Source organism: Sphaeramia orbicularis, chromosome 8 (assembly GCF_902148855.1).
Source record: "Sphaeramia orbicularis chromosome 8, fSphaOr1.1, whole genome shotgun sequence".
NCBI classification, from domain to species: domain Eukaryota; kingdom Metazoa; phylum Chordata; class Actinopteri; order Kurtiformes; family Apogonidae; genus Sphaeramia; species Sphaeramia orbicularis.
In genome coordinates this window covers 47,235,428-47,261,008 of record NC_043964.1, presented here as the reverse complement: position 1 = coordinate 47,261,008, position 25,581 = coordinate 47,235,428, and the positions used below count along the sequence as shown (strand labels likewise).

At 41.8% G+C, this 25,581-nt stretch overlaps 2 protein-coding genes and 1 long non-coding RNA gene across 6 annotated transcripts in view; 2 read left to right on the top strand and 1 right to left on the bottom strand.

Moving 5' to 3' along the window:
• Nucleotides 1-1,967: 1,967 nt before the first annotated feature.
• Nucleotides 1,968-18,016, bottom strand: LOC115424624 (uncharacterized). The gene is made up of 3 exons (XR_003936110.1): nt 18,005-18,016; nt 11,174-11,182; nt 1,968-2,135 (listed from the first exon to the last, which is right to left on the bottom strand). It is a non-coding gene; the product is annotated as an uncharacterized LOC115424624 (long non-coding RNA).
• On the top strand, nt 2,392-16,898 carry prrg2 (proline rich Gla (G-carboxyglutamic acid) 2). The gene is made up of 7 exons (XM_030141994.1): nt 2,392-2,585; nt 2,696-2,782; nt 3,524-3,693; nt 5,569-5,602; nt 5,822-5,960; nt 6,723-6,866; nt 16,584-16,898. The coding sequence occupies exons 1-7, from the start codon at nt 2,561-2,563 to the stop codon at nt 16,624-16,626; spliced, it is 642 nt and encodes a 213-aa protein (XP_029997854.1). The 5' UTR covers nt 2,392-2,560; the 3' UTR covers nt 16,627-16,898.
• Nucleotides 17,219-25,581, top strand: part of prr12b (proline rich 12b) — a 47,013-nt gene continuing 38,650 nt past the window's right edge. For all 4 annotated transcript variants that reach the window (XM_030141990.1, XM_030141989.1, XM_030141988.1 and 1 more), the window contains exon 1: nt 17,219-17,742. In XM_030141990.1, coding sequence (XP_029997850.1) covers nt 17,660-17,742 — 83 coding nt within the window. In that variant the 5' untranslated portion in view covers nt 17,219-17,659. The remainder of the gene's footprint in view (nt 17,743-25,581) is intronic.

The following is a 25,581-nucleotide window of genomic DNA, read 5'->3' as shown; positions in this document are numbered from 1 at the left end:
GAGACTTGGATTGTCCTCAAATCCATCTGTATCCAGGTCAATTAGGAATAAATTAACATTATGTGGGACCATCTCGGCTCATTGATGCCAACTTAACACTTTTGTCTCTCGTTTTAGCAACTTTTCAGACTACCCTAGCAGCTTTTTCTCTTAAAAAGCACCCAGCAAAAAATTCAGATACTTTCAAACTTTGTTTGGAAACACTTTTGAAAAGTGAGTCGAATGCTAAAACACATTCATTTTTCCTCTAAATGACACCAAATGATTTTCTCTGTCAGAAAAATGGTCTGTCTGCCTAGCTGTAAATGTCCGTGTTATGAACTTAGACACTTTCTTGGTGTACTTAGGAATTTTTCAGACCCATCTAGAGACTAAAAAGCGACTAATGACGATCAACTTTTTCTGGTGTCATTAGAAACTTTTGGAGACTGATGTGAAAGTACGTATCCTTCTTTGTCTAAAACAAATCACTGCACTGAATATCAATCACTCCCACTGACATTGACAGTTTTCTCTATTGTCTCTTTTTGGCCCATTTAGATTGTTAATGTAGACTGAAAACTGAAATGTTGTGGTTAAAAATGTTTATGTTTTGCTGTGACTTGTAGAGGCTCCTAAGTGGACCGTAAGGTTAAACATCATGTGCGCACATTTGAAAACCCTCAGCCTGACTTATCAGTCGTACTACTGCCACCCAGTGGCCTGACTTATCAATGCACGCCAAAGTTTTTGTGCTTACGGACAGACAGACGGACGGATGATGAACTGATGACAGTACTCTCCGGCCAGTGTGGCCGAGGGTAAAACCAAACCAAAGAAAAATGAAGCTAAAAACTAAACAAAAACAAGTAATTAGCCCAAGTAACTCTGAGTGTTTCTTCTGAGTCACTTTTAGCCAGTCCCCAAGCCCAGATATAGGAGGGTTGGAATTAGGACATAACAAAAAAAAAAACAAGAATTGACCAAGTGTAGTTCATTTGTAGTTCTAAACACATTTAGGGTGTTTTTATACTCACTTTTTGTTTCTCTCACAGTGTTATTCCTCTCTCCTACATCGTCCATTACAGTTACATGCACATTTCCAAGTTCGCAATTTAGGTGATGATGTCATTTAGCAACCTCTAGTAACTTTTGGGACAGACAATAGATAGTTTCCTTACTGCAGAGTCAGAAACACTACCTAGGCTGTCCAGAACCTGGGTCTGCTATGGTCTGGGGTTAAAGGTCATTGTCATCAAAGCTGAAAAGTATAGTGAGATTTTGGATCAGTACATGCTATATTCAAGACGACAGCTTTTCCAATAAAACTAAGAAAAAAACACATTGTGCACGCACTCCAAAGGCCTGGTAAGCAAGAGAAGAGTGCATGTCCTAGTCTGTTCACACTTGTCCACAGCAGAAAAAGCATGGAACATCTGGAAACACAAAATATAACAGCAAAGACCACGCACTTCAGTCCCTGAATGTCACTGATAACATGAGTGATGACTGAGTCACAGTCTCAACATTATTTTGAATGAGTTTCAGCCTGAATATGAGGAGTAGATTAACTAACTGTATTAACCCTCTGGTATGCTCTTCCTAACCACCAAAAGTGTGTAATCTGCGCAGCAACATAGTAATTTCAAAATGTTTCTCATATAGTTTGTTTTTAACTTTTACTTTTTTTTTTGTATTTCATCAACTTGAGCCCTAAACAAAAATACCAAATACTCAATAAATGCCATATTTTTTTAACCCTTTAAATGCCATGTTTGTATAATGTAAACAAACCATTTTTTTAATCCAAAAAATACACTTTTTTTTTTCAAAATACTTCATAAACATTGAATAACTTTTTTGTTTTTTTGTTTTTTTCATAGCCTGGCATATGTCAATGATTAACAGCAACATTCGCCAAAATGCTTTTTTTTTTCTGCTAGGTTAAATATTTAATGCTAAAATGCGTCAATGCACAGAAGGGCGCTAGTGTAGTAATTTTCTATTGTTTACAGTGTGCTGATTTTAGTGGCTGGGTCAGAATTTTAAAAATCTTGCAAAAATGAACAACTCTTGAATTCTAACGTACTAAAAAACTGTGAAAAATAATATAACTTTTTATAACGTGAAGTGCAAAGAGTGCATAATACGCTCACCTTTTAACTAATGAAATGAAGTCAAGCTGACAAAACACAGAACATGTGTCAAACCACTGTACTTTATTCACACCTGAAACCAACAACTGACATACAACAAAGCCAGCAGGTGTACACACACACACACACACACACGGTCACATGACACAACACAACAGGTAAACAAAGTGTGCAGTGAGTCAGTGAGACAGATAAGTAGACAGACAGGCTAGGAGAGGTTCCTCCCTCCGGCTGGTATGTTGTCCAACAGGTTTGTGATGTGACGCTTCTCTGAAAAGCACTTTTCAACACTTGGCGTCCTGACGGTTTGAACTCCCAATTAACCATAAAGACGGTCAGTTTGTGGGGAAAGTTTTTGCCTCCATGTCAGAAACTCTAGTGGAGTTAAGGTAGTGAACTGGACCGGTGAAAGCTACGACAGGTAGATGAGGAAGAAGTGGGGTTGGACAGGTAAGTGATAGTGGCTCATATTCAGACATACTTTCATTTTTAGTTTTGATGCTGATGTGACAAAGGGAATAGTTTCCACAGAAGGTCTTTCTCTCCATTTCCACCTGTAGTTTTGGCTTCAATGGCAGCCATGTGGATTCCTGTGTTTTCTCTACTGCAGATGGCTCACTGTTCTGTCACCTACCGACATACTGCAGGTACAACACACCCCCTTGTACAACTACAGTAACACACCTGAGATGGACACAGCCTCTATTAGAGGAACAGTACTGTGCAGAGGTCGTAGACATGTAGGCTTGTAATGAGCATAATATCTATTTGTCAGTCTTGTTAGTAAAATACAACCAAATAAATATAGGGAAATATTGTGCATAGAATTAAAAACTCACAAAAAGTAGCCTTAGTAAGAACTAATATTGAACATGTGTGTAAAACACTGGTGTAAAACACAAGAGGATTCATTTAGTAAATCTCATGTGAATGTATGTAAGTGAATGTGAAAGTAATCAATGAATCTACTTTGTACTTATCATTGATTTTAAAATTTTAGTTTTGACTTTTAGAGCATTGCATTAACCACATGCTCTTCAGGTCGATCACTCAAGTCTTCAGGTCATAATTGTCTGTCAGAGCCCAAACAACAGAGTTGACCTGTCGTTCCAATCCGTCCTCCTCTATTGAGTTGGAAACACTGGTTAGAGACAGTAGAGACATACAGGGAAAAAGAGCACAGAGGCAGTGAATTACAGGTCCAGGTTATAACAAGGATGGAGTTTGTCTCCAATTTTACCATTGTGGTTCTTTCAGGTGTTTTTGGACATCAGTGGAGCTCATTAGCACAGAAGACAAAAAAAGTAACTTGAGAACAAAGTGAGAAGAGTGAAGACAGGACTTTTTCTGTAATATGTGAGTGTATATGGCCTGTTTGTGTCCTCCAGGTTCAGCATTGTTGGACAGTCAGTCAGCCAGCTCCTTCCTGTCCCGCTCACTGCTCTACAACAGCTGGGACTTTGAAGTGGTGGTGACTGACAACCTGGAAAGAGAATGCATGGAAGAGATGTGTAGCTATGAGGAGGCCAGAGAAGTGTTTGAGGATGACGCTGTGACGGTAATGGCGCTCCATGGAACATCACACTCAGTAGATGAACTTTTCCTAGAGCTTCCAGTAAATGGAATCTCTACATTTACACAGTGCCCCACTTTGATTAGTATTCCGGAGTATTAGGAAGACGGAGACAATTTTAAGAAAATCACAACATATACATCATATTTTTAATGCACAGTCTAAGATCAATTCATTTACTCATTCATTTTCATCATTCATTCACCACTTAATCCAGGGGTCTCAGACACAGTGGTGGATCCAGAAAAAACTGGAAGGTGGTGGTGGGGGGGGGGGCTATATATAGATACATATGTGATATCCTTCTCTGAATGGTAATAGGATTGCTTGCTTTGTTTACAGAACATACTGTGCATTATACTCATATTTCACAGAACAATATACACTTTAATCTTAATTAACCCTGAAGCTTAGATGTAAACATCACATCCCAAAAAAGTACCAAGACAATCAGATAGCAAACAGGTTGATCTTTAGACCAACGGAGATTTCGTTTAATAGGTAACACTTCAAACTGCAGTGTGGAGGATTGGGGTTTGATTCCCAGTCAGAGCAGCAATTTTTTTTCTGCAGATTTTCAAACGAGGGTGGGGGGTGGTGCCAAAGGTGCCAGTAGGTAAATCTGCCATTGCAAACACATATCCCACGGGCCAAAACCAGCCTGCCAAAGGGTCCAATCTGGCTTCTGGGATGAATTTGTGAAATGCAAGAACTACACAGAAGATATTAACAGTTATTTTAGTTCAGGGGCCACATCCAAGCCAATTAAATTTCAAGTGGGTCAGACCAGTAAATTTGCTATCATGATAAATACTGACAACTCTAAATTTTTCTCTTTGTTTTAGTGTTAAAAAAAAGGAAAATTACATGAAAATGTTTACATTTATAACCTTTACTTTCATAAAATGTGTAAATAACCTGAACAAATATTTACAACCTAAAATGGCCTAAGAGAAGTAAGTACAGTTTTAAGAATATTCTGCCTGTTACTAAATGTTTTGTGTCTTTGCAGATACGCTGTGATCTGTAAGTTGTAATACATATGTGTAAATGATAAACTGAGACATAAAATTACGGTTATTTTCTTAATAAATTTCAGTTTGTTCATGTTAACCCCATTTTTTGAAAGGATAGATTGTAGATGTAAACATTTTCATGATGTAATTTTACTTTTTTCACTCTAAAACATAGGGAAATCTTTGGAGTTGACAGTATTAATATATTATTATGTTATTATTTTAGTGGTCCGGCCCACTCCAGACCATATCAGACTAAATGTGGAACCTGTACTAAAATGAGTTCGACATCTCTGACTTCATCCTGCCATTGGGCGACGGGTACACCCTGGACCCAATGCCAGTTCATCACAAGAAAATTAATTGTAATATTTTTTTAATTGTGTAACTCATAATTTGTTTCAACAGAGAAGTTGGAAGAGACATTTGTGATTGTGAGATTTTGGTTTCATATAGCAGCAGGTGGTAGTGCTGATAATGGAAATGAAAGGCTTCAGCTTTCATTGTGTTTGTTTGCTGTTGTGTTAACTCCTTACATTTCCTTCATGTGAATTTTGATACAGGTCAATTTTGCTATTTTGTGTTTACTGAGTGTGGGACTGAGGGCAGACTTGATGGTCTAGTGATACAAAGTGGTATTTCAGGAGAGCTGTTAAGACAACTGGTTATTTTTCAATAGGCACTGATATTTTGAGGTAATTTTTGAAAACAGTATAGACATTTTAGAGATTATTCATTTAAAGTGCGTGTAAATGGCATACCCACATTTGCTTTATGATTATGTCCCATGTCTGCTTGATATTTTACCATTTTTTGAAACAAACTTCTTTGTCTCCATTTTTAGGAAACATTTTGGAAAAACTATGTTGAGAGTCACGGTAATGTCTTCATAAATACTATCTATTCAACAGTACTTAGACAATGTGTCACATCAAAATGACTTCTGTAACAACAAACAGCACATGATTATTCATGATAATTCCATACACATTCAGTCAGCCAGAACTAAAGTCATTGCTGCAGTGATTAGAAACTGCCTGGTATTAGAAGTGTCCGAGGAGCAGTAGTTTTGACACTGGTGATGGTTGTGTTTTCAGCGGATGCATATGCACCCAGGGTGGATGTTTCAGGGCTGGTGGCTGGAATCCTGGCTGTGGTTGGATGTGCTGTTATTGCCACTGTACTGGGGATCTATTTCTACAAAGCCAAGAACAAGGGACGAGGAAGTTCAGCCCAGTAAGTCATGAACTCTTATTGAGTAAAATCTTCTTTCTATTACTGTCACCAGAGAAACTTAAGGCTGGGTGACAAAATAAATGAAAAAGATCATTATCATGATATATTTTCATATTGTGATAATTACATTCAACACATTCTACATTTGTGAAATATTAAGGCAAGATAAGATAAGATAAGATAAGATAAGACTTTATTGATGCCACAGTGGGTAAATTGTAATGTTTACAGCAGCAGAAACATTCAAGAGTGAAACAGGAAATATAAAACAGAATATTCTATTTATATAACTTGTTCTGTACATATACACGTGTTATTTATATATTTGCAATATTTTCCATGCTCTGACTGTAAAGAAACCCACAAAGAAATATGCTATATCTGTTATGTTGTTTTCAGTAATTGAATAAGAAGAGACCTGAATTACAAACAACTAAATCACAAAATAAGTGACTCCAGGTTTGTCGAACAAACCAAATAGGTACTGGTGGCCTCATTTCATCTTTTATGTTGTTTTCATCTTTTAAAAATGTAGACCACCAATACCTATTTCACTTTTTAAAAGCAGTGTTTAAACTTACTAAAATTTGTCAAATGATAATTTTCAGTACTGATTGGCATGACCTTTTTTTTTAGTCCTATAACATTATCCATATCACCCAGTTTTGGTGCAACTGTTTTATCTTTATGTGTTACTTTGGTTACTGTACCTAAACTCAGTTCTGGAATAGATGTTCTTACACTGTGTTGTGGCTGCTTCAGAGCTCCAGTGAGGATGGCAGCCGATGGACATCCAGCCCCAGAGACGGTGCCCCTGGCTGGGATCATTGCACCAGGTCTGCCCTCCTACAACGAGGCTCTGAACCGCAGTGGGCAGCACGATGCCCCACCCCCACCTTATTCAGGGTATGTGAAGACTGTGACAGTAGCTTACACGGAGCTTACTCTCAAACATCTGCTAAGGCAAGTCCAAGAATTGGAAGGACATCTCTAAAGATGGCTGATGGGTAATGAGACAGGAATGGACCTGCACTTCTTGATTGGTTATTGCAGCTGGGAGGAATTCACTGTACTCTTTTGGGTCAATATCAATATAAGGTGCCTTTCAGACTTCAAAATGTCAAAAAAAAAAAAAAAAAAAAAAAAAAAGTTGAGATTTTCTACTTTATATTCAATGTGTTAAGTCGACTGTAGGCTGTTAGAAATTCAAGTTGGTCAAGTTCCCACATTTTTAATAATTTTTTGCAAGCAGACCACAAAATATGAAACAAATATGTCCACACTGTCACCGACAATACATGTAAAAAATATGTGACAGGGTGGACAGTTCTGGCTAAAGTTAGCATTTAATGACCACACGTTGGATCTTGAGTAGGCAAAGGAGGTCATCTTCATGTAATGTTCAACAAAAACATTTTGAATTTCTGAAAAGTCTTATATTAAAAAATATAAATACCAGTGACAGGGTGGACATGCTAAGTTTGACCACATCTGAGTACAAACACAAAACACTGAAATTTTTTTAAATGTAAATACAAAATGCTCTCATAGACTATGTTTCCACCTCCAATGAAGACACTCAAAATGATGATGACATCAGTGATTCTATCAACCAGATTATCAAAGAGGCGATTCCCCCAAAGTGAAATGGTGGACAGCAATTTAAAGGACATATGTAGAATGTTAAATATTATTTTGAAAACAAATGATAAATTATCAAAATTACTTACTCCCGCTCCAGAGATCACATCACGCCCATCCTCCGTCAACTTCACTGGCTCCCAACAACAGCACATTAACTTCAAGATCCTCCTCATCACCTACAAAGCCCTACACAACCTTGCCCCCTCTTACCTGACTGATGTACTGCATTTTTCATTTTAACACTTATCAATCTCATTAAAGTTAGAAGGGCAGTGTGAGGACATGAACAAATCAGGTACAATTCCCTCAAAGAAAATTGCGTAACTTTCAAGGGGTTTAGAACAGAATAGAATAGAATAGAATAGAATAGAATAGAATAGAATAGAATAGAATAGAATAGAATAGAATAGAATAGAATAGAATAGATCTTTATTTTCACTGTCACAGGAACAATTAACCAAAATCAGTTTAGCAGCTCAGTACAATTTAGCAGTAAAACACTTAGAGCCGGATCTACTAAGGTCCCAATTTGCGTGTACTAATTTGAGCACGTGATCTACAATTTTGCATGTGGGGTTGAACTACGGTTTATGGGTGATTTACTAAGATTGCTTGCACAAATGTCAACAGGTGCAAAATCTTGGAGACTGTCCTATTTAAATGAGGATTTTGCATGCGCTACTACAGTAGAGAAAATATGCTGGAAAAACTGCTCTGGGATACACCAGCACTATGGTAACAGTGCACTGAATGATCCAGATGCGTTTCTTCATGTGTGTGCAGGAATGTGTATGCAATTACACATACAAACCGTTTGCACCTCCCTTTGAGATGTGTTAAACACAGACGCAGTTTCTATGAGCAAAATTGCTTTCAGGTTTGATAAATCACTTTGCCTGTGGTTAATATATTTACATTTTCTCCTCTCAGCACATGCACAATTGCGTGTAAACACCCCATATTGCATATTCATTGTAGCAAATGTACTAACTGGATGCAGATGCGCTATTTTGCACCTTCGAAAGACGCAACCCTTAGTGCGCACTTTGAGTGAATTTTTTTGCATGAGCAATGAGTTTGCACATGTTTTTATACATGCATACTTTAGTAGATCTGACCATTAGTGCAAAAGGGACTGTATAAAAAACACAATATCACACAAATTGTAAAATTGTACTGATATGTGTAAGTGCCCGTCCATCCCTCCATCCATCCATCCATCCATCCATCCATCCATTGTCTTCCGCTTATCCGGGACTTGGTCACGGAGGTAACAGTCTAAGTAGGGATGCCCAGACTTCACTCTCCCGAGACACCTCCTCCAGCTCTTTTGGGGGGATCCCGAGGCATTCCCAGGCCAGCTGAGAGACATAGTCTCTCCAGCATGTCCTAGGTCTTCCCTGAGGTCTCCTCCTGGTGGGACATGCCTGTTACAGCTCCCTAGGGAGGCATCCAGGAGGCATCCGAAACAGATGCCTGAGCCACCTCAGCTGGCCCCTCAAAATGTGGAGGAGCAGCAGCTCTATTCCGAGCTCCTCCCTGGGGACTGAACTCTTCACCCTATCCTTAAGGGTGTGCCCAGCCACCCTACGGAGGAAGCTCATTTCGACTGCTTGTATCCGGGATCTTGTCCTTTCCATCATGACTCAAAGCTCATGACCATAAGTGAGAGTAGGAACATAGACCAGTAAATCGAGAGCTTCGCCTTTTGACTCAGCTCCTTCTTTACTATGACAGACTGATACAATGTCCACATCACTGCAGATGCTACACTGATCCACCTGTCAGTCTCACACTCCATCCTTCCCTTACTCATGAACAAGACCTCAAGATACTTGAACTCTTCCACTTGGGGCAAGGACTCTCCACCAACCAAGAGAGGGCAGACCACCTTTTTCCAGTTGAGAACCTTGGCCTCAGATTTGGTGGTGCTGATCCTCATTCCACTCGCTTCACACTTGGCTGCAAACTGCCCTAGTGTGTCCTGAAGGTCCAGGTTCATTGAAGCCAACAGGACAACAACATCTGCAAAAAGCAGAGATGAAATCCTGTGGTTCCCAAACTGGACCTCCTCCGGCCCCTGGCTGTGCCTAGAAATTCTGTCCATAAAAACTATGAAGAGAACCGGTGACAAAGGGCAGCCCTGCCGGAGTCCAACATGCACCTGGAACAGGTCTGACTTACTGCCAGCAATGTGAACCAGGCTCCTGCTTTGGTTATACAGGGACCAGACTGCCCTTAGTAGAACTCCTCCCAGAGCTGAGTATTTGCCTCCACAAGCACTCAGGCTGCAGCACACCAGGCTCCCCAGTACCTGTCAGCTGCCTCAGGAGTCCCATGAGCCAGCAAGGCTCGATAAGACTCCTTCCTCAGCTTAACAGCATCCCTTATTTCCAGGGTCCGCCACCGGGTTTGGGGGTTCTCACCACAACAGCCACCAGAGACCCTGTGACCACAGCTCCGTCCAGCTGCTTCGACAATGGAGGTGGAGAACATGGTCTACTCTGACTCTATATCCCCAGCCTCTCCTGGGATCTGGAAGAAGCTTACATCGGGCTCTGCCAGACGTTGCCAACAGACCCTCACAACATGTTTGGGCCTGCCAAGTCTGTCTGGCTTCCTCCTCTGCCAGCGGATCCAACTCACCACCAGGTGGTGATCAGTTGACATCTCTGCCCTTCTCCTCACCTGACACGCGGCCGAGGGTCTGATGATACAGTGAACTGCCACCTTATTGTGGTGGGGGAGTTTGAGTGCCTGAATGATCGCAGGAGCCATGTTGTCGGGGGTTTTATGCCCCTGGTAGAGTCTCCCATGGCAAACAGGTCTTGGATGATGGGCCAGACCAAGAGCAGTTCAGAATCTCTTATGGAAAAGAAACAAGAAAGGACTGTGATGTTGCCTGGTATGGCACAGCCAGGGCCCAACCCTGGAGCCAGGCCCAGGGTTGGGGCTCGCATGTGAGCGCCTGGTGGCTGGGCCTCTGTCCATGGGGCCCGGCCGGGCTCAGTCCACACAGACGATGTGAGCCTGACCTCCGGTGGACTCACCACCCACCGACGGAAGCGTAGGGGACAGGTGCTGTGTGGATTGGGTGGCAGTCAACTGCGGGGGGCTCGGTGGCCTAGTCCCCAGACACAAAGACTGACGCCAAAGGCACCTTTTATAGTAATACTGACCCTTTTACATTCCACCTTAACACATGAGCATCTATCTGACAGTATATAACATGTCTGGATGAAGTCTCTACAGTGGCATTTATCACCATAAAAAAGAGAAGACTGGCGTGTTGTTGAACATGAAAAGCAAAACAGAAAGCAGGGACATTAAAATGACTTTTGAGTTGTATTTCATTGACATTTTGAACACAACATATTCAAACTTTATTTGATTTGTAAATATGCATTGGAACCGCAGGTATCGATTATTTTTTAAATAATTTTAAATTTAATTTAATCTAAATTTTCCTCGATTCTGTTCAATTCAACAATTATTTGAATAGGCAAAAATATGTTGACATAACAAACACCATGTTCCAACACAGGGATGTCCATAAGTGCACTTGGCACCAGGACACCCTAGGCCGGAGGTCGATGATCGACTTCATTGTCGTATCATCAGACCTCTGGCCGCGTGTTTTGGACACTCGGGTGAAGAGAGGGGCAGAGCTGTCAACCGATCACCACCTGGTGGTGAGTTGGATCCGCTGGCAAAGGAGGAAACAGGACCGACTCGGCAGGCTCAAACGTGTTGTGAGGGTCTGTTGGGAACGTCTGGCGGAACCCGATGTCAGTGTGGTTTTCAACTCCCACCTCCGGGAGAGCTTCTCCCAGATCCCGGGGGAGGCTGGGGACATTGAGTCCGAGTGGACCATGTTCTCCACCTCCATTGTCGAAGCGGCTGCTCGGAGCTGTGGTCGCAAGGTCTCCGGTGCCTGTCGTGGCGGCAATCCCTGAACCCGGTGGTGGACCCCGGAAGTAAGGGATGCCATCAAGCTGAAGAAGGAGTCTTATCGGGCCTTGTTGGCCCGTGGGACTCCCGAGGCAGCTGATGGGTACCGGAAGGCCAAGCGTGCTGCAGCCCAGGCAGTTGTGGAGGCAAAAACTCGGGTCTGGGTGGAGTTTGGGGAGGCCATGGAGGAGGACTATCGGTCAGCCTCGAGGAAATTCTGGCAAACCATCTGGCGCCTCAGGAGGGGAAAGCAGTGCGCCACCAACACTGTTTACAGTGGAAGTGGGGAGCTGCTGACCTCGACTGGGGATGTTGTCGGGCGGTGGAAGGAATACTTCGAGGATCTCCTCAATCCCACTGCCACGTCTTCCATTGAAGAAGCAGAGGCTGAGGTCTCAGAGGTGGACTCGTCCATCACCCAAGCTGAAGTCACCGAGGTGGTTGGCAAGCTCCTCAGTGGCAGGGCACCGGGGGTGGATGAGATTCGCCCTGAGTACCTTAAGTCTCTGGATGTGCAGGGACTGTCTTGGTTGACACGTCTCTGTAACATCGCGTGGCGGTCGGGGACAGTACCTCTGGATTGGCAGACCGGAGTGGTGGTTCCCCTTTTTAAGAAAGGGGACCGGAGGATGTACTCCAACTATAGGGGGATCACACTCCTCAGCCTCCCGGGGAAAGTCTATTCCAGGGTACTGGAGAGGAGGATCCGACCGATAGTCGAACCTCGGATCCAGGAGGAACAATGCGGTTTTCATCCTGGTCGTGGAACGCTGGACCAGCTCTATACTCTCCATCGGGTGCTTGAGTGTTCATGGGAATTCGCCCAACCAGTCCACATGTGTTTTGTGGATCTGGAGAAGGCGTTCGACCGTGTCCCTCGTGGTATCTTGTGGGGGGTGCTTCGGGAGTATGGGGTCCGGGGCCCTTTGCTAAGGGCAGTCCGGTCCTTGTATGACCGAAGCAGGAGCCTGGTTCGCATCTGTGGATTGGGTGACAGTCGAAGGCAGGGAGCCCGACAACCCGATCCCCGGACACGGAGTCTAGCTCTTGGGACATGGAATGTCACTTCGCTGGGGGGGAAGGAGCCAGAGCTTGTGAGGGAGGTTGAGAGATACCGTCTAGATATAGTCGGGCTCACCTCCACACATAGCTTGGGCTCTGGAACCCAACCCCTCGAAAGGGGCTGGACTCTCCACTTCTCTGGCGTTGCCCGCGGTGAGAGGCGGCGGGCTGGTGTGGGCTTACTCATAGCCCCTCAGCTCAGCCGCCATGTGTTGGAGTTCACCCCGGTGAACGAGAGGGTCGCGTCCCTATGCCTTCGGGTCGGGGACAGGTGCCTCACTGTTGTTTCGGCCTACGGGCCGAACAGCAGTGCAGAGTACCCGGCCTTCTTGGAGTCTCTGGGAGGGGTGCTGGATGGTGCTCCGACTGGGGACTCCATTGTTCTCCTGGGCGACTTCAATGCCCACGTGGGCAACGACAGTGAGACCTGGAGGGGGGTGATGGGGAGGAACGGCCTCCCTGATCTGAACCAGGATCGGTGCAGCGTCTGCAGTGATGCAGTCGTCGTACCGGTCGGTTGTGGTAAAGAAGGAGCTGAGCCGAGAGGCGAAGCTCTCGATTTACCGGTCAATCTACGTTCCTACCCTCACCTATGGTCATGAGCTTTGGGTCATGACCGAAAGGACAAGATCCCGGATACAAGCGGTCGAAATGAGTTTCCTCCGTCGGGTGGCTGGGCGCACCCTTAGGGATAGGGTGAGGGGCTCAGTCACCAGGGAGGAGCTCGGAGTAGAGCCGCTGCTCCTCCGCGTCGAGAGGGGCCAGCTGAGGTGGCTCGGGCATCTGTTTCGGATGCCTCCTGGACGCCTCCCTGGGGAGGTGTTCCGGGCATGTCCCACCGGGCAGAGACCTCGGGGAAGACCCAGGACACGTTGGAGAGACTATGTCTCTCTGCTGGCCTGGGAACGCCTCGGGATCCCCCCGGAAGAGCTGGAGGAGGTGTCTGGGGAGAGGGAAGTCTGGGCATCCCTGCTTAGACTGTTACCCCCGCGACCCGGCCCCGGATAAGTGGAAGAGAATGGATGGATGGATGTTGACAATGTGAAAAAAACATGTCTAAAAATAACAAACAACTTGTCCTTTATTCCAGAACCAGCTGAAACAACAACCACAAAAAGTATAGAGTAAAAAGACAGATAAAAATATCTATATAGAAATAACAATACCAACAGTATAAAACTATATATAAAGATATCTATACAACAACAAAATCAAATGACACATACAAACAATATGGGCATTGCAGTCTTAAACACATTTGTATCTGGCTAACTTTCTCACAACTTAAGATGGAAAGAACATACAACTTTGTGATGATCCTGGCATCATGTGCGTCACAGTAAGTGTCTGTGTGAAACACAACAGCAGAACCAACTTAAGCAGGAACTAACATACAACTGAAAAAAATAAAGAAAGATTTTTAATGTTTGTGTGAAAGCTTAAACTTTTAAAGGAGCAAATGTTGGTTCCAGTGAAGAAAAGTGACCACATAGACATTTTCTGCCTGTTTTGTCCTCATCTCCAGGGTGTTTGTGTTGATCCTGGCATCATGTGCATCACGATAAGTGTCTGTGTGAAATGCAACAGCAGAACCAAGGTTTAGTGACAGAGAAATTAAGGAAACAAAGCTTCAATTCAGGAAACTGTCTTTTTTTTTTTTTACTCAATTCCAGTCAATTAATTATTTCATATCTAATTTATATTACTCACATTCAGGCTGGAACACATTCAAGTCCAATCCAAGAGCTGCTATTCTTCACCAGGTCTTTAGAATGTGTTCATAATGTGGTTTTAAGCTGTCTTGTTGAAATCTGTATGGGTGTCCAAGGAAAAGGTGTCCTCTTACATCTCTATGGACTTAGTATTAATGGAAAATGACAGAGATGACAATAGCCTTTGACCCCAAACCATGACAGACCCTGATCCTATGTTTCAAGCATGCAGCAAATACCTGGATGCTGATTAGTCTGTCCGTAATTCACATTTTCTTGAATCTTTTCATTCTTTTCTGCACTGTAGAGGCTGAAATATCCAAATCCCTTCCTAATTTTCTTTTAGGAACATTGTGTTAAAACATGTCAACATTTTTTGCTTTTGGTCCTAAGGGACTACACCTGTCTTGGATGCTGCTTTTGGACCAAATCATGATTCCAATCACCTGTTCACATGAGCAGTTTCAAAGGATTCTCGTTTTTTTTTTTTTTTTTTAAATTGTCAGTTCAGTAGATACACAGGACATACAGAGAATTGAGACACCATTTCTCTCTCGCCTTGTTGTTAAATGGCATACAAAAAAAAAAAAAAAAAAAAAACAACAAGTGAAAACAGAATTGGTGTAATAAACAAGTGGTATATAGGATAAAACATAACAGGACATAAAGTCTCAAAAATATCAAATCTATTTACAATAGCAGCGGTTGTACAGCCCAGTAACAGTTATAAAGCGAGGAAGTAATGATAATGGAATATAACAGCAGTGTGACAAACAGCCGTGTGTCACTTAAGTACCAAATACAGACACCTGTGTTCACTTAAGCACTTTAACTTGCACGTGTAGTTTACAGCACAGCACTTTAAACATATTTGCACAAACAGAGTAATTGCACACAATTGGTTTTTTAAAGTAGTTTATTGATTTTATTGTCTTTCCTTTTCAGTTTTTACATCCAGTGGTGCTTGTATTTTAATTGATTGATGATTGCTTGGCCCTGGAGAAAAGGAGACACAAATTAGACACAAAGATAAAGTGCAATGTAAATGTGCAGTATTTAAGTTTAGTTTGTTTAGTGTCTGTGTGAGTGGATTTTAAAGTGTTTTAGTGAATGGTGTTTTAGTGTTTGTACTTACCCTGTCCTTGTGTCCAGGTCCGTCAGCAAAAAGAGTCCCAGCACGAACAACAGCCCTTAAGAAGGTTCCGGCCTGGACCAAGCCAGGGAAATGTGTGGGGGAGTCTGGAGATGTATTTTATTGGTTTATGGGTTTTTATTTAACTTTGGTGTTTAGATTTAGAGTTTTAGATATTTAGCTTGGGTTTTAGATAGGTTATGGTTGTGGGTTTTAGTTATGGAGGTTTTAGATTAGTTTTAGCAATTTATGTTGAGTTGTAACTTCCCTATGGAGTTGTAGTGGTTTTAGCCAGTTAAGTTGAACAATATAAAAGGCGCCCATTTTCATCAGTTGTGGTTTGACTGCTGGAGAAGACACTGCTGCTCCAACCTCCGCATGCACTTGCACTTTTTTTGGCATTTGCACTTTTTTAGCCTTTGCACTTTCAGCACTTGCACTTTGTGTGGGATAGATATTATTGAAAATATTAAAAAAAAAAAAAAAAAAATTGTGGACCACACCATCTCCTGCCTCTGCCTCATCTCCTTCCTCATTTCACAGACCTCCACCCGCTAAACGGCCAGCCAACGTCACAAGTAGACACAACAAATCATGTTATTTCATTATTTTCAGAATCCGAATATTTCATCTTATTTTTGTCTTATCAGTCTCAAGGGGACATTATTGTGTGTTACAGTTCCTCCATTTAAGTGTAATAAAAAGTACCAGGAAGTGTATGTATGTCTATATATATATATATATATATATATATATATATATATATATATATATATATATATATATATATATATATATAACCCGTTCTTAGCCTAAAATCCATTCATCTAAACAAGTTCTTAAATGTGCTGCAGCCTGAATGTGAGTAATGGACGCACATTTACAATAAAATTAAGCTGACTTAAAAAAAAAAACATGAAACATGTATTTATACTGTCGAGACTGGACATTTTAAAACTGCTGCTTTCTTTTATATGTTGCATTCTCTACACCGCGTTACCTTTTACACATTTATTTTAAATTGTTTGGCATCCACACACAGTTCTATGGACTGTGATTGACAGCACACTGCTTTTTGAAAGAGGAAACACTCACAAAGGTCTTTCCTGTCTTTGACCACAGGGGTGCACCATCTGAGCCTGGTGAAGTAGCTGATACTGAATGAGAGACTGCAAGAGCATCTTCATTTACTGCTGATGGGCACTTGGTAGTTGGAGTAAACTTTGGAGTATTGTGTTTTTTCTAGAACCTTTATGAGTTACAATACAACCACTGAATGGCTGCATAGGATGTGCATATTTCCTGGCTTAGGGTGCAAGACAAGAATGGGAGGGCTTGGTTTGTATAATGTGACTTATGTTATGTGCCTTTAGAAGAAATTTTTAAAGAGAATATATTTTCCCGTGAATTCCTTTGTGTTTCATGTCATTATTAACATTTAACCACCACCAGTCAGGTATAGGCCATCTGTTGTTGCTTGTAGGAGTGTCAGCACATCATTCTTAATATGTTGCAACAGCAGCAGAATTGTGGAAAGACTGGAAGTGTGCGGTATAGCTGTGGAAATGTGTAGATAACTGGTGAAAGTGTGGGGGGAAACAGTAGATGTATGTGGAAAACTGGTGGAAGAGCAGTAGAGGTGTGGGGAAAACCGGTGGAAGTGTGTGCAGAGGAGCTGAGCCTTTCCACCACAGCGCTGCCGTTGCATGACAAATTACGTGTGGATGTGTGTGTGTGTGTGTGCGCGAGAGAGCAAAGGGAGGGATGGAGAGGATGAACGCCAGCCAGCCCCGTCATTCCTCTTAAAAATGGCGTCTTCTGAACAAAATGAGCTGAAAAAATAGCTTTAGTGCAGCGCGAGTGAGCAGCGGTCGGCGCGCGCGGTCGATGCGGATCTAGGTTCGTTTATATTACACGCGCTCAGAAAGCGGAGCATCTGATCTACAGCCCGTCGGCACAACACCAGAGACAATAGACAGTGAAATATATGGGGGAGAGAAGAGGAGGGAGGAGGTGCTCCTGGCTGCTGTGACCCCCTCCTCCTCCTCCTCCTCTCGCTCCTTCTCCTCCCTCCAGTCCTCCCAGTCTACAGGCTCGTCAAACAGAGAAATAAACAGAGGCGAGTGCACCGAACAGAAGACATTCCTCCCTCCCCTCCCCCCTCGCTATCTGTCCATCTTCATCCAGCCCTTTCTTTCATGGAGAGGAATTATCCCGCTGCAGGCTTTGGAGATCTAGGGGCTGGGACAGGATGGAGTTACGACAGATCGGCCAAAGCAAGGTAAGAAGAGTAGGAGAACAGGGGTGAAACCTCCGGTGGGGGCTTCAGAGGTTCTTAGTAACAATGCCACAGAGGTAGAGATGCAGAGCCAGGCTGCATGATGCTGCTGCTGCTGCTGCTGGTGGTGGTGGTGGTACATGGCCACCGGTGTCTCAGGTACTGCCAGCCGTATTGTCATGGGGGAGAGGAGGGAGCGGGGTGGGGGTGGAGAGGGGGAGTAGGGGGATGTAGTGGGATGTCTCTAAAATGCAAGGAATGCAACGGAAGGTTAATAGTAATAGAGACAGAAGGGGGATTTGGGGTGGTGGTGGTGGAGCAGAGATGGAGGCTGTAATTTTATGGGGAAAAAATGAAAGATCATATCAGGGATCGGGCTCCGTATTGCCATCCATCACACCGCTGCAGCTTTGTCTTGCTTTTCACTTAACACACATGTACAACACAGTCGCATGTTGTCAGGCAGGGTTGATGCCTTTGGTACAGTATTAATGTTATTAGTATAAACTGTGTCTATGTTTCAGGAAACCTACATTCCTGTGTTCTCACACAAACCAGACATTACACTGAAGACAGAGCAGCCGAGAGATTTTTTTTTTTTTTTTACATTAAACCAGCGACTGCAGAAAGGGTGTGTAAAACATAGATTAGACGCTGAGAGCTGAATTGTCCAGGTTGTAGTAAACATGACTAAAATGCTGTCATGTGACTGACCAGCGTACCCTTATTGTCATCATACGAAACGCTAGCTAATTAAAGTGGTGTCGAACGTTACGGTAGCTCGTTAGCTAATGAAGTTAGTGTCCACTCGTGGGTGAACTTGTCTTTGAGACTTTAGAGATATTGAACTAGCTTTTTCTGACAATGACTGCAGCTGCGGGTCGCTTTCAGATCCTCCACCATCCACAACTAGCTTCTCTCAGGCTGCGTTTGTTGCATTTACGATTAATATTAGCAAATGTAACGACAGGAAAAGGGACAGCCAGATGAAAAACTATGTTCGTGTTGCTCGGTGTGTTGTGAGTTAAAACTCACAGACAGACAGACGGGGCTCGGTTTGTGTACCCGTCAGTGTCACTGTGTGTCGGAATGAAGTGCGGCCTCGGCACATGCTAACGCAGCTAGCCACCATTAGCTTGGCTCCACGTTAGCCGTCGCCTTGACAACAACATCAGTTTTACTGTCAGGCTCATCCACGGTCAGACTCCAATGGGCTCACCGCGACCAGGACTGACTAGGATGGGGATCAGACGTTATAAGCTTTATTCAGAAATCTTCAGATATATTTAAAAAGTAAGAAATAATGTTTTAAACAACATGTATGCGGTTTTTTCCATTTACGTACACAATATGCTAAAGGTCAAGGGTGGGGTTTTTTGAATTGTTTTCTATTCACTTTTAAAAATGCACTATCAAAGTGCAACAAATTTATCTCAACAAGCTTTAATTTTAACATGTTGCTTCATTTTTATCCATCTGTTTCTGTTTTTTGCGGTGTAGACCACCATTTTACTTATTACAGTGTTAGTCCACTTGAGAAAAGAAAACATATTTATTAAACCGTAAATTTTTGTCAGAAACAGACTGGAAACAGAGAATCCTCAGGCCACCTGTAAAAGTAGACTTCATTTGATTTTTAACGTCACAAATCACAACAAAGGCACACAGTCACATGACCACTAATCTTATTGCCATGGAAACAATTACCTGGCAGCTTTTCACAGACATCTACATAAGTTTACATTATGTTTATTGGTAGAAACCTCTGAAATCCTTTCTTACAAATTACATTGTTCATATTAGTTGCTTATTAGGTTATTTCAATGTTTCAGACTCCAAGAATTAGCTTTTTTGTTAGCTCCAAATAATCATTTGTATGAACATATCACAGTGAATTGAACCGTAACTGTTCTTGTGCTTGTAGTCACTTATCTCCTCCACAACACCACAAATATTTTTTCTTATATTTTCTCAGCTCTATATCCATATTCAATGTGTGTAAATAGTAAACTCTTGTTCATATTCCAGCAGCAGGTGGTGATAATGCACCAACTGTGACTTGCTCTTACACATAAGAAGAGGAAGATCATGACTGTAATGCATTGTAGGATGTAGTATGTCTTGCATGTCTGTCAGGCAGATGAGAAATGTCTCCAGTGCAGTTTATGTCCAGGTGTCTTTTGCAGAGTGCAGATCCCTCAAAAGGCCCTGCCTTTTGCCAGACCACAGTTGTAAATAAGAATGTGTTTGTAATCTATCTTGCCTGATTAAACAAAAATGAAAAAAGAAAGAAATTTGAAGTCTGTCTCATACTACATAATACATAGAATCAGTTTGTCGTTACTATGATTTGTCCAACACTCATTGAGAGATTGCACATCTTTGCACACTTGGTACTGAGTACTGATGAAAAATACTTTTCTAGAATCCAGATCTGCCTCCTTGGGTCACACAGGTCAGTGAAAAATTCAGAATGCCGTAGACAAAATTGCAAATTGTCTCACCTTAACATTTTTCAAACCCAAATATTAATACTTTACTAGTATGAAAAATACAAACTCTTACAAAAAAAAAGGTACAACTTTGGTTTTACACTCCTGCAGTACCTCTTGTTCACTGTCAAATCAAAAATCATGACATGCTGGACCTTTAAATCACAGCCTTTTGCATTTATATAAATGTAAAGATTCAAATTATGATTAGATTAATTGTGCAGCAGAGCATACCTACCTTGTTGAACAATTTTCAAAATGTGCTGCAGTCTTTTGAGTTAAAGTTGCTAACACACTAGCCAGTTTGCAGTCTGGCTTTGCAGGGGTGAGGCTGCATCTTCTCTAGATATTAAGTCTTCAGTCTTTTTTTTGGTTACCAACGTGATACTTTCAGTCAAAATGTTGGATCACTTTATTTTTATGATTCATTTTTACCACCTGAACACTGAAGAACAGAATAACTGTGATTCGTGTTGAACAGACACTGAAGTTCTTTCAGGAAATAGTGGGGAAAAAAAGCATTTTTTATGAATGAAATAAATACTTTAGCAAATGAAAGGTACCATTGTTATTACTATGTAATTTCTGCATAAACAAAAGTTTAAAACAATGAACGTTTGGGGTTTATCTACACTGGGGGTCATCAATTACAAAATTTTTCTCGTCAGACACTGTGAAGGCCAAATGCTCTCATGTAAATAAAAATTTAATTAATACTCTGTCCTAAGTAATATATTTTGACATATTAATTTTCCTTCAAATCTTATATTATTTTTTGGCTTTTGTCAGTGTTAAGACTAATATTATATGTACTACAACAAGCCACTAGGGGTCGGTATTGATGTTTTAGGCTTGATATTTATGAAGCTGTCAAACTGTCCATCACTGTCACATGCAGTGTCGTAGTTTGTGAAGAACTACGATAGCGCACGAAAAAGGCCTTCTGGATATGTTTGAAGTATGCAAAATGGCACTCTCGAAGAACCTTAAGCGTAACTTTGGTGCTGAAAATTGTAACTTCAATGAAGAATGGACTGTTAAGTATTCACAATACCAACTTTTAGACGGGCAGTACTTGTGTGCCTCATTTGCATTGAAACTGTCACTGAGCCTGTTTACATGACCATAAAAATACAATAACTGGCGTCAGGGCACTGGTTGGTAAATCCAACATTGATGTAAATCAGCCACTGGGACAACGTTCAGAGTGCAGAATTTGGAGCACAGCACACAATACACTGACCTGACACAGAGCTGAGAAGTAACATGACACTGTTGCATCTAACATATAGCTCTGCACACTTACTCCAGCCTCAATCTCACTGACTGCACAGAGCAAAGAACCCCATAAAACCACAACATATAGAGCATTTACAACAATAATTCCTATTCTATACTTTATACTATTACTAATTTGTCGTTTCTTCCATCAATTGCCACAGTACTGTGGTAGCAAAATGCACAAAAGAATGCCCTGAAGTACACGCCATATATCACCACAGTACTGTGGCAACAAGAGGCTAATGAGTTCGTGTAACAGTATCCATGATTGGCTCTAGTACAAATGCTAACATTTCATTGGCTCTTTGGCAATAGACAAACCACCACTGCCACAGTGTTGTGGCAGTAGCCATTGCCTAAAAAAAAATTGTTCCCACCTAGTTTGTTCATTTCACATTTATTTGTTTCTTTTAATTGATTCTTTTGATTAATTTGATGATCAGGAATTCAGGTTAATTTATTTAGGCATTTATTACTTTGATTCAGTTCAACAGTTGTCCTTCATCCATAATTTATTTTTAGGGTCAAACTTTTTTCTAGGGGATTTGCAGGTTTGACATCAGGTGATGATTCGACTTTTCTGTCCTCATTGTTGTCATATACTGAACAAAAATATAAATGCAACACTTTTGTTTTTGCTCCCATTTTTCATGAGCTGAACTCAAAGATATAAAACTTTTTCTGTGTACACAAAAGGCCTATTTCTCTAAAATATTATTCACAAATCTGTCTAAATCTGTGTTAGTGAGCACTTCTTTGCCGAGATAATCCATCTACCTCACAGGTGTGGCATATCAAGATGCTGATTAGACAGCATGATTATTGTACAGGTGTGCCTTAGGCTAGACATAATAACAGGCCACTCTAAAATGTGCGGTTTTACTGTATTGGGGGGGGGGTGTCTGGTGTGACCACTGACCAGTCAGTGTCTGGTGTAACCACCATTTGCCTCACACAGTGCAACACATCTCCTTCACATAAAGTTGATCAGGTTGTTGACTGTGGCTTGTGGAATGTTGGTCCACTCTTCTTCGATGGCTATGCGAAGCTGCTGGATATTGGCAGGAACTGGAACACGCTGTCGTGCATTATCATGCTGCAAAATGAGGTGATGGTCGTGGATAACTGGCACGACAGTGGACCTCAGGATCTTATCACGTATCTCTGTGCATTCAAAATGCCATCAGTAAAATGCACCTGTGTTCATTCTCCATAACTTACGCCTGCCCATACCATAACCCCACCGCCATCATGGGCCACTCGATTCACAACACTGACATCAGCAAACTGCTCATCCACATGACGCCATACAGCTGTCTGCCATCTGCCCTGTACAGTGAAAACTGGGATTCATCCATGAAGAGAACACTTCTTCAAAGTGCCAGACACCACTGAATGTGAGCATTTGCCCACTCAAGTTGGTTACAATGTCGAACTGCAGTCAGACTGAGACCCCGGTGAGGACGACAAGCATGCAGATGAGCTTCCCTGAGACGGTTTCTGACCATTTGTGCAGAAAGTCTTTAGTTATGCAAACCAATTGTTGCAGCAGCTGTCTGGGTGGCTGGTCTCAGACAATCTTGGAGGTGACGATGCTGGATGTGGTGGACCTGGGCGGGTGTGGTTACACGTGGTCTGTGGTTGTGAGGCTAGATGTACTGCCAAATTCTCTGAAACGCCTTTGGAGACGGCTTATGGTAGAGAAATGAACATTCAATTCAAGGGCAACAGCTCTGGAGGGCATTCCTGCAGTCAGCATGCCAATTGCACGGTCCCTCAAAACTTGCAAGATCTGTGGCATTTGTGCTGTGTGATAAAACTGCACATTTTAGAGTGGCCTTTTATTGTGGCCAGCCTAAGGCTCACCTGTGCAATAATCATGCTGTCTAATCAGCACACCTATATGCCACACCTGTGAAGTGAATGCATTATCTTGGCAAAGGAGGAGTGCTCACAAACAGATTTAGACAGGTTTTTGAACAGTATTTGAGAGAAATAGGCCTTTTGTATACATAAAAAAAAGTCGTAGATCTTTGAGTTCAGCTCATGAAAAATAGGAGCAAAAACAAAAGTGTTGTGTTTATATTTTTGTTCAGTGCATTAGCCTTTAAAAATTCACAAGTATTTTACCATAGCAAGAACATCCTGAAACAGATCTGTTGTGTGATATAATAAACACGTTTTCCACAATTTCTGCTTGTATTTAGGCCTTTTTAAATGAGTAGAAAAGTTCTGAAGGTGCTGCTATGCATCTATACAACACAGCACCTCAGAAAAGTGGATCGTTAGACAAACAAATTGTCTATGATATGAGATGGTGAGGTTGATTAGCCCTGTTAGCAGCTTTTTCTTGGTCTAAGTTACAGTAGTTTGATGTCATGTCTTTTTGCAAATAATGGTTGTTTTGTTTTCTGCACCTAGACACCAACACTGAGCCAATGGTTAAGTTAAAAGACCGAAGACTGTTGCATTAAGTGGGGATTGATGTGTTAAAGGTCACAGTGTGGTTTGTTATAACATTAAACAGCTCGAGGAGACTGTGAGGTGCCACGCAGGTGCACTACATTTGGACAAACTACACTTTCAGTCTCTGGGACTGAATATTGGAACAGTTTACCGCTCAACATAAGAGACTCACAATCATATGCCTCCTTCAAATCACAACTCAAACATTGGATGAAGGAAAACCAGCCTGTGACCATCAGTAGATCATCCTCACTGTGTTGTTCTGTGTGTTTTAGGATGTTTTCCATTTCTGCCTACTGTCTTTTTATGATGTCTTTTACGACATTTTGCCTTTTTGTCAGCTGTCTTTCTTGTCACCTGCCTAGGGACTACAGATGGAAATTAGCGCTGCTGCTACAATCTGGCATATTTACAGCTGCAATTGTTGTAGATGTTCATTAATATGCACTGTCCCTATTAAATAAATAAAATAAATAAATAAATAAAATAAAGTTATAGTGAGTCTTTGCTAACATTGTACAACAGACTGAAGACTGACAATTTTTCAGAAATTTTGGAAGCCATGGGATTCCTGTTGGATCAGAGTTGCTGTTCAGCATAGGAAAAAAAGCTAGCAGAAGCAGGGAAGACTTGAAATTGTTCTAACAATAGGCTCGATTTTTATATGGAACTCTGCAGCTCTAATGTGAATAATTAACAAATATTTTTTGGGTCCTGTTTTAATTTTGCATCGTTTATGTATATAATGTTTGTAACTTTAAAAGGTAACTGTACTGCAGTCAAGAAAATCTTAGAAAATCTTGTGTCACTGTAAAATGAACAAGAAAACACTCGGAGAGCGCAGACCTCCGCCAAGACAGATCTGCCCCCCCCCCCCCCCCCCCCCCCCCCCCCCCCCCGCCCCCCGATCACCACCAAAATTTAATCATTTCTTCCTTGTGCCATTATCAACATTTCATGAAAATTTCAAGAAAATCCGTCCATAACTTTTTGAGTTATCTTGCTAACAAACAAACATGCACGCACGCAAACACACAAAGCAAAGCAATCACAATACCTCCTGGTGGAGGTGATGAACAGAAATATACTAAGGTAATGACAGTTGTGGCACATTCCTAGAAGATGAATCTTTATTTGTCAATACGTATCCAACACATACCACGACTGACTCTGCATTTAACCCAGCTGAACATGCAAATGGGCATATCAGTAAAGACAGGTGTGACTTTTTTTTTACTCATAAAATTCTATTTTAAATAGAGAAACACCACATGTGTACTTTTCTTCTAAAATAAGGGTCCCATACCCTCTATACTTGAACAATAACAAATGTTTGTGTCCCTATCGTCTTTTTAATTGAGTTTTTTTTGTTAAATTGCTTTGCTGTTAGGCTAAAGTTAAAAATAAATGAATCTGTGTGGATTTTGCACATTCTCTCTGGGTACTCTGGCTTCCTCCGACCATTCAAAGACATGCACCTTAATAGGTTAATTCAGTGGTTCCCAACCTTTTACGGCTTGTGACCCCATTTTAACATCACCAATTTCTGGTGACCTCAGACATTCAAAACAGAGACATCTTCCTGCTAAATTAATTTGTTTTT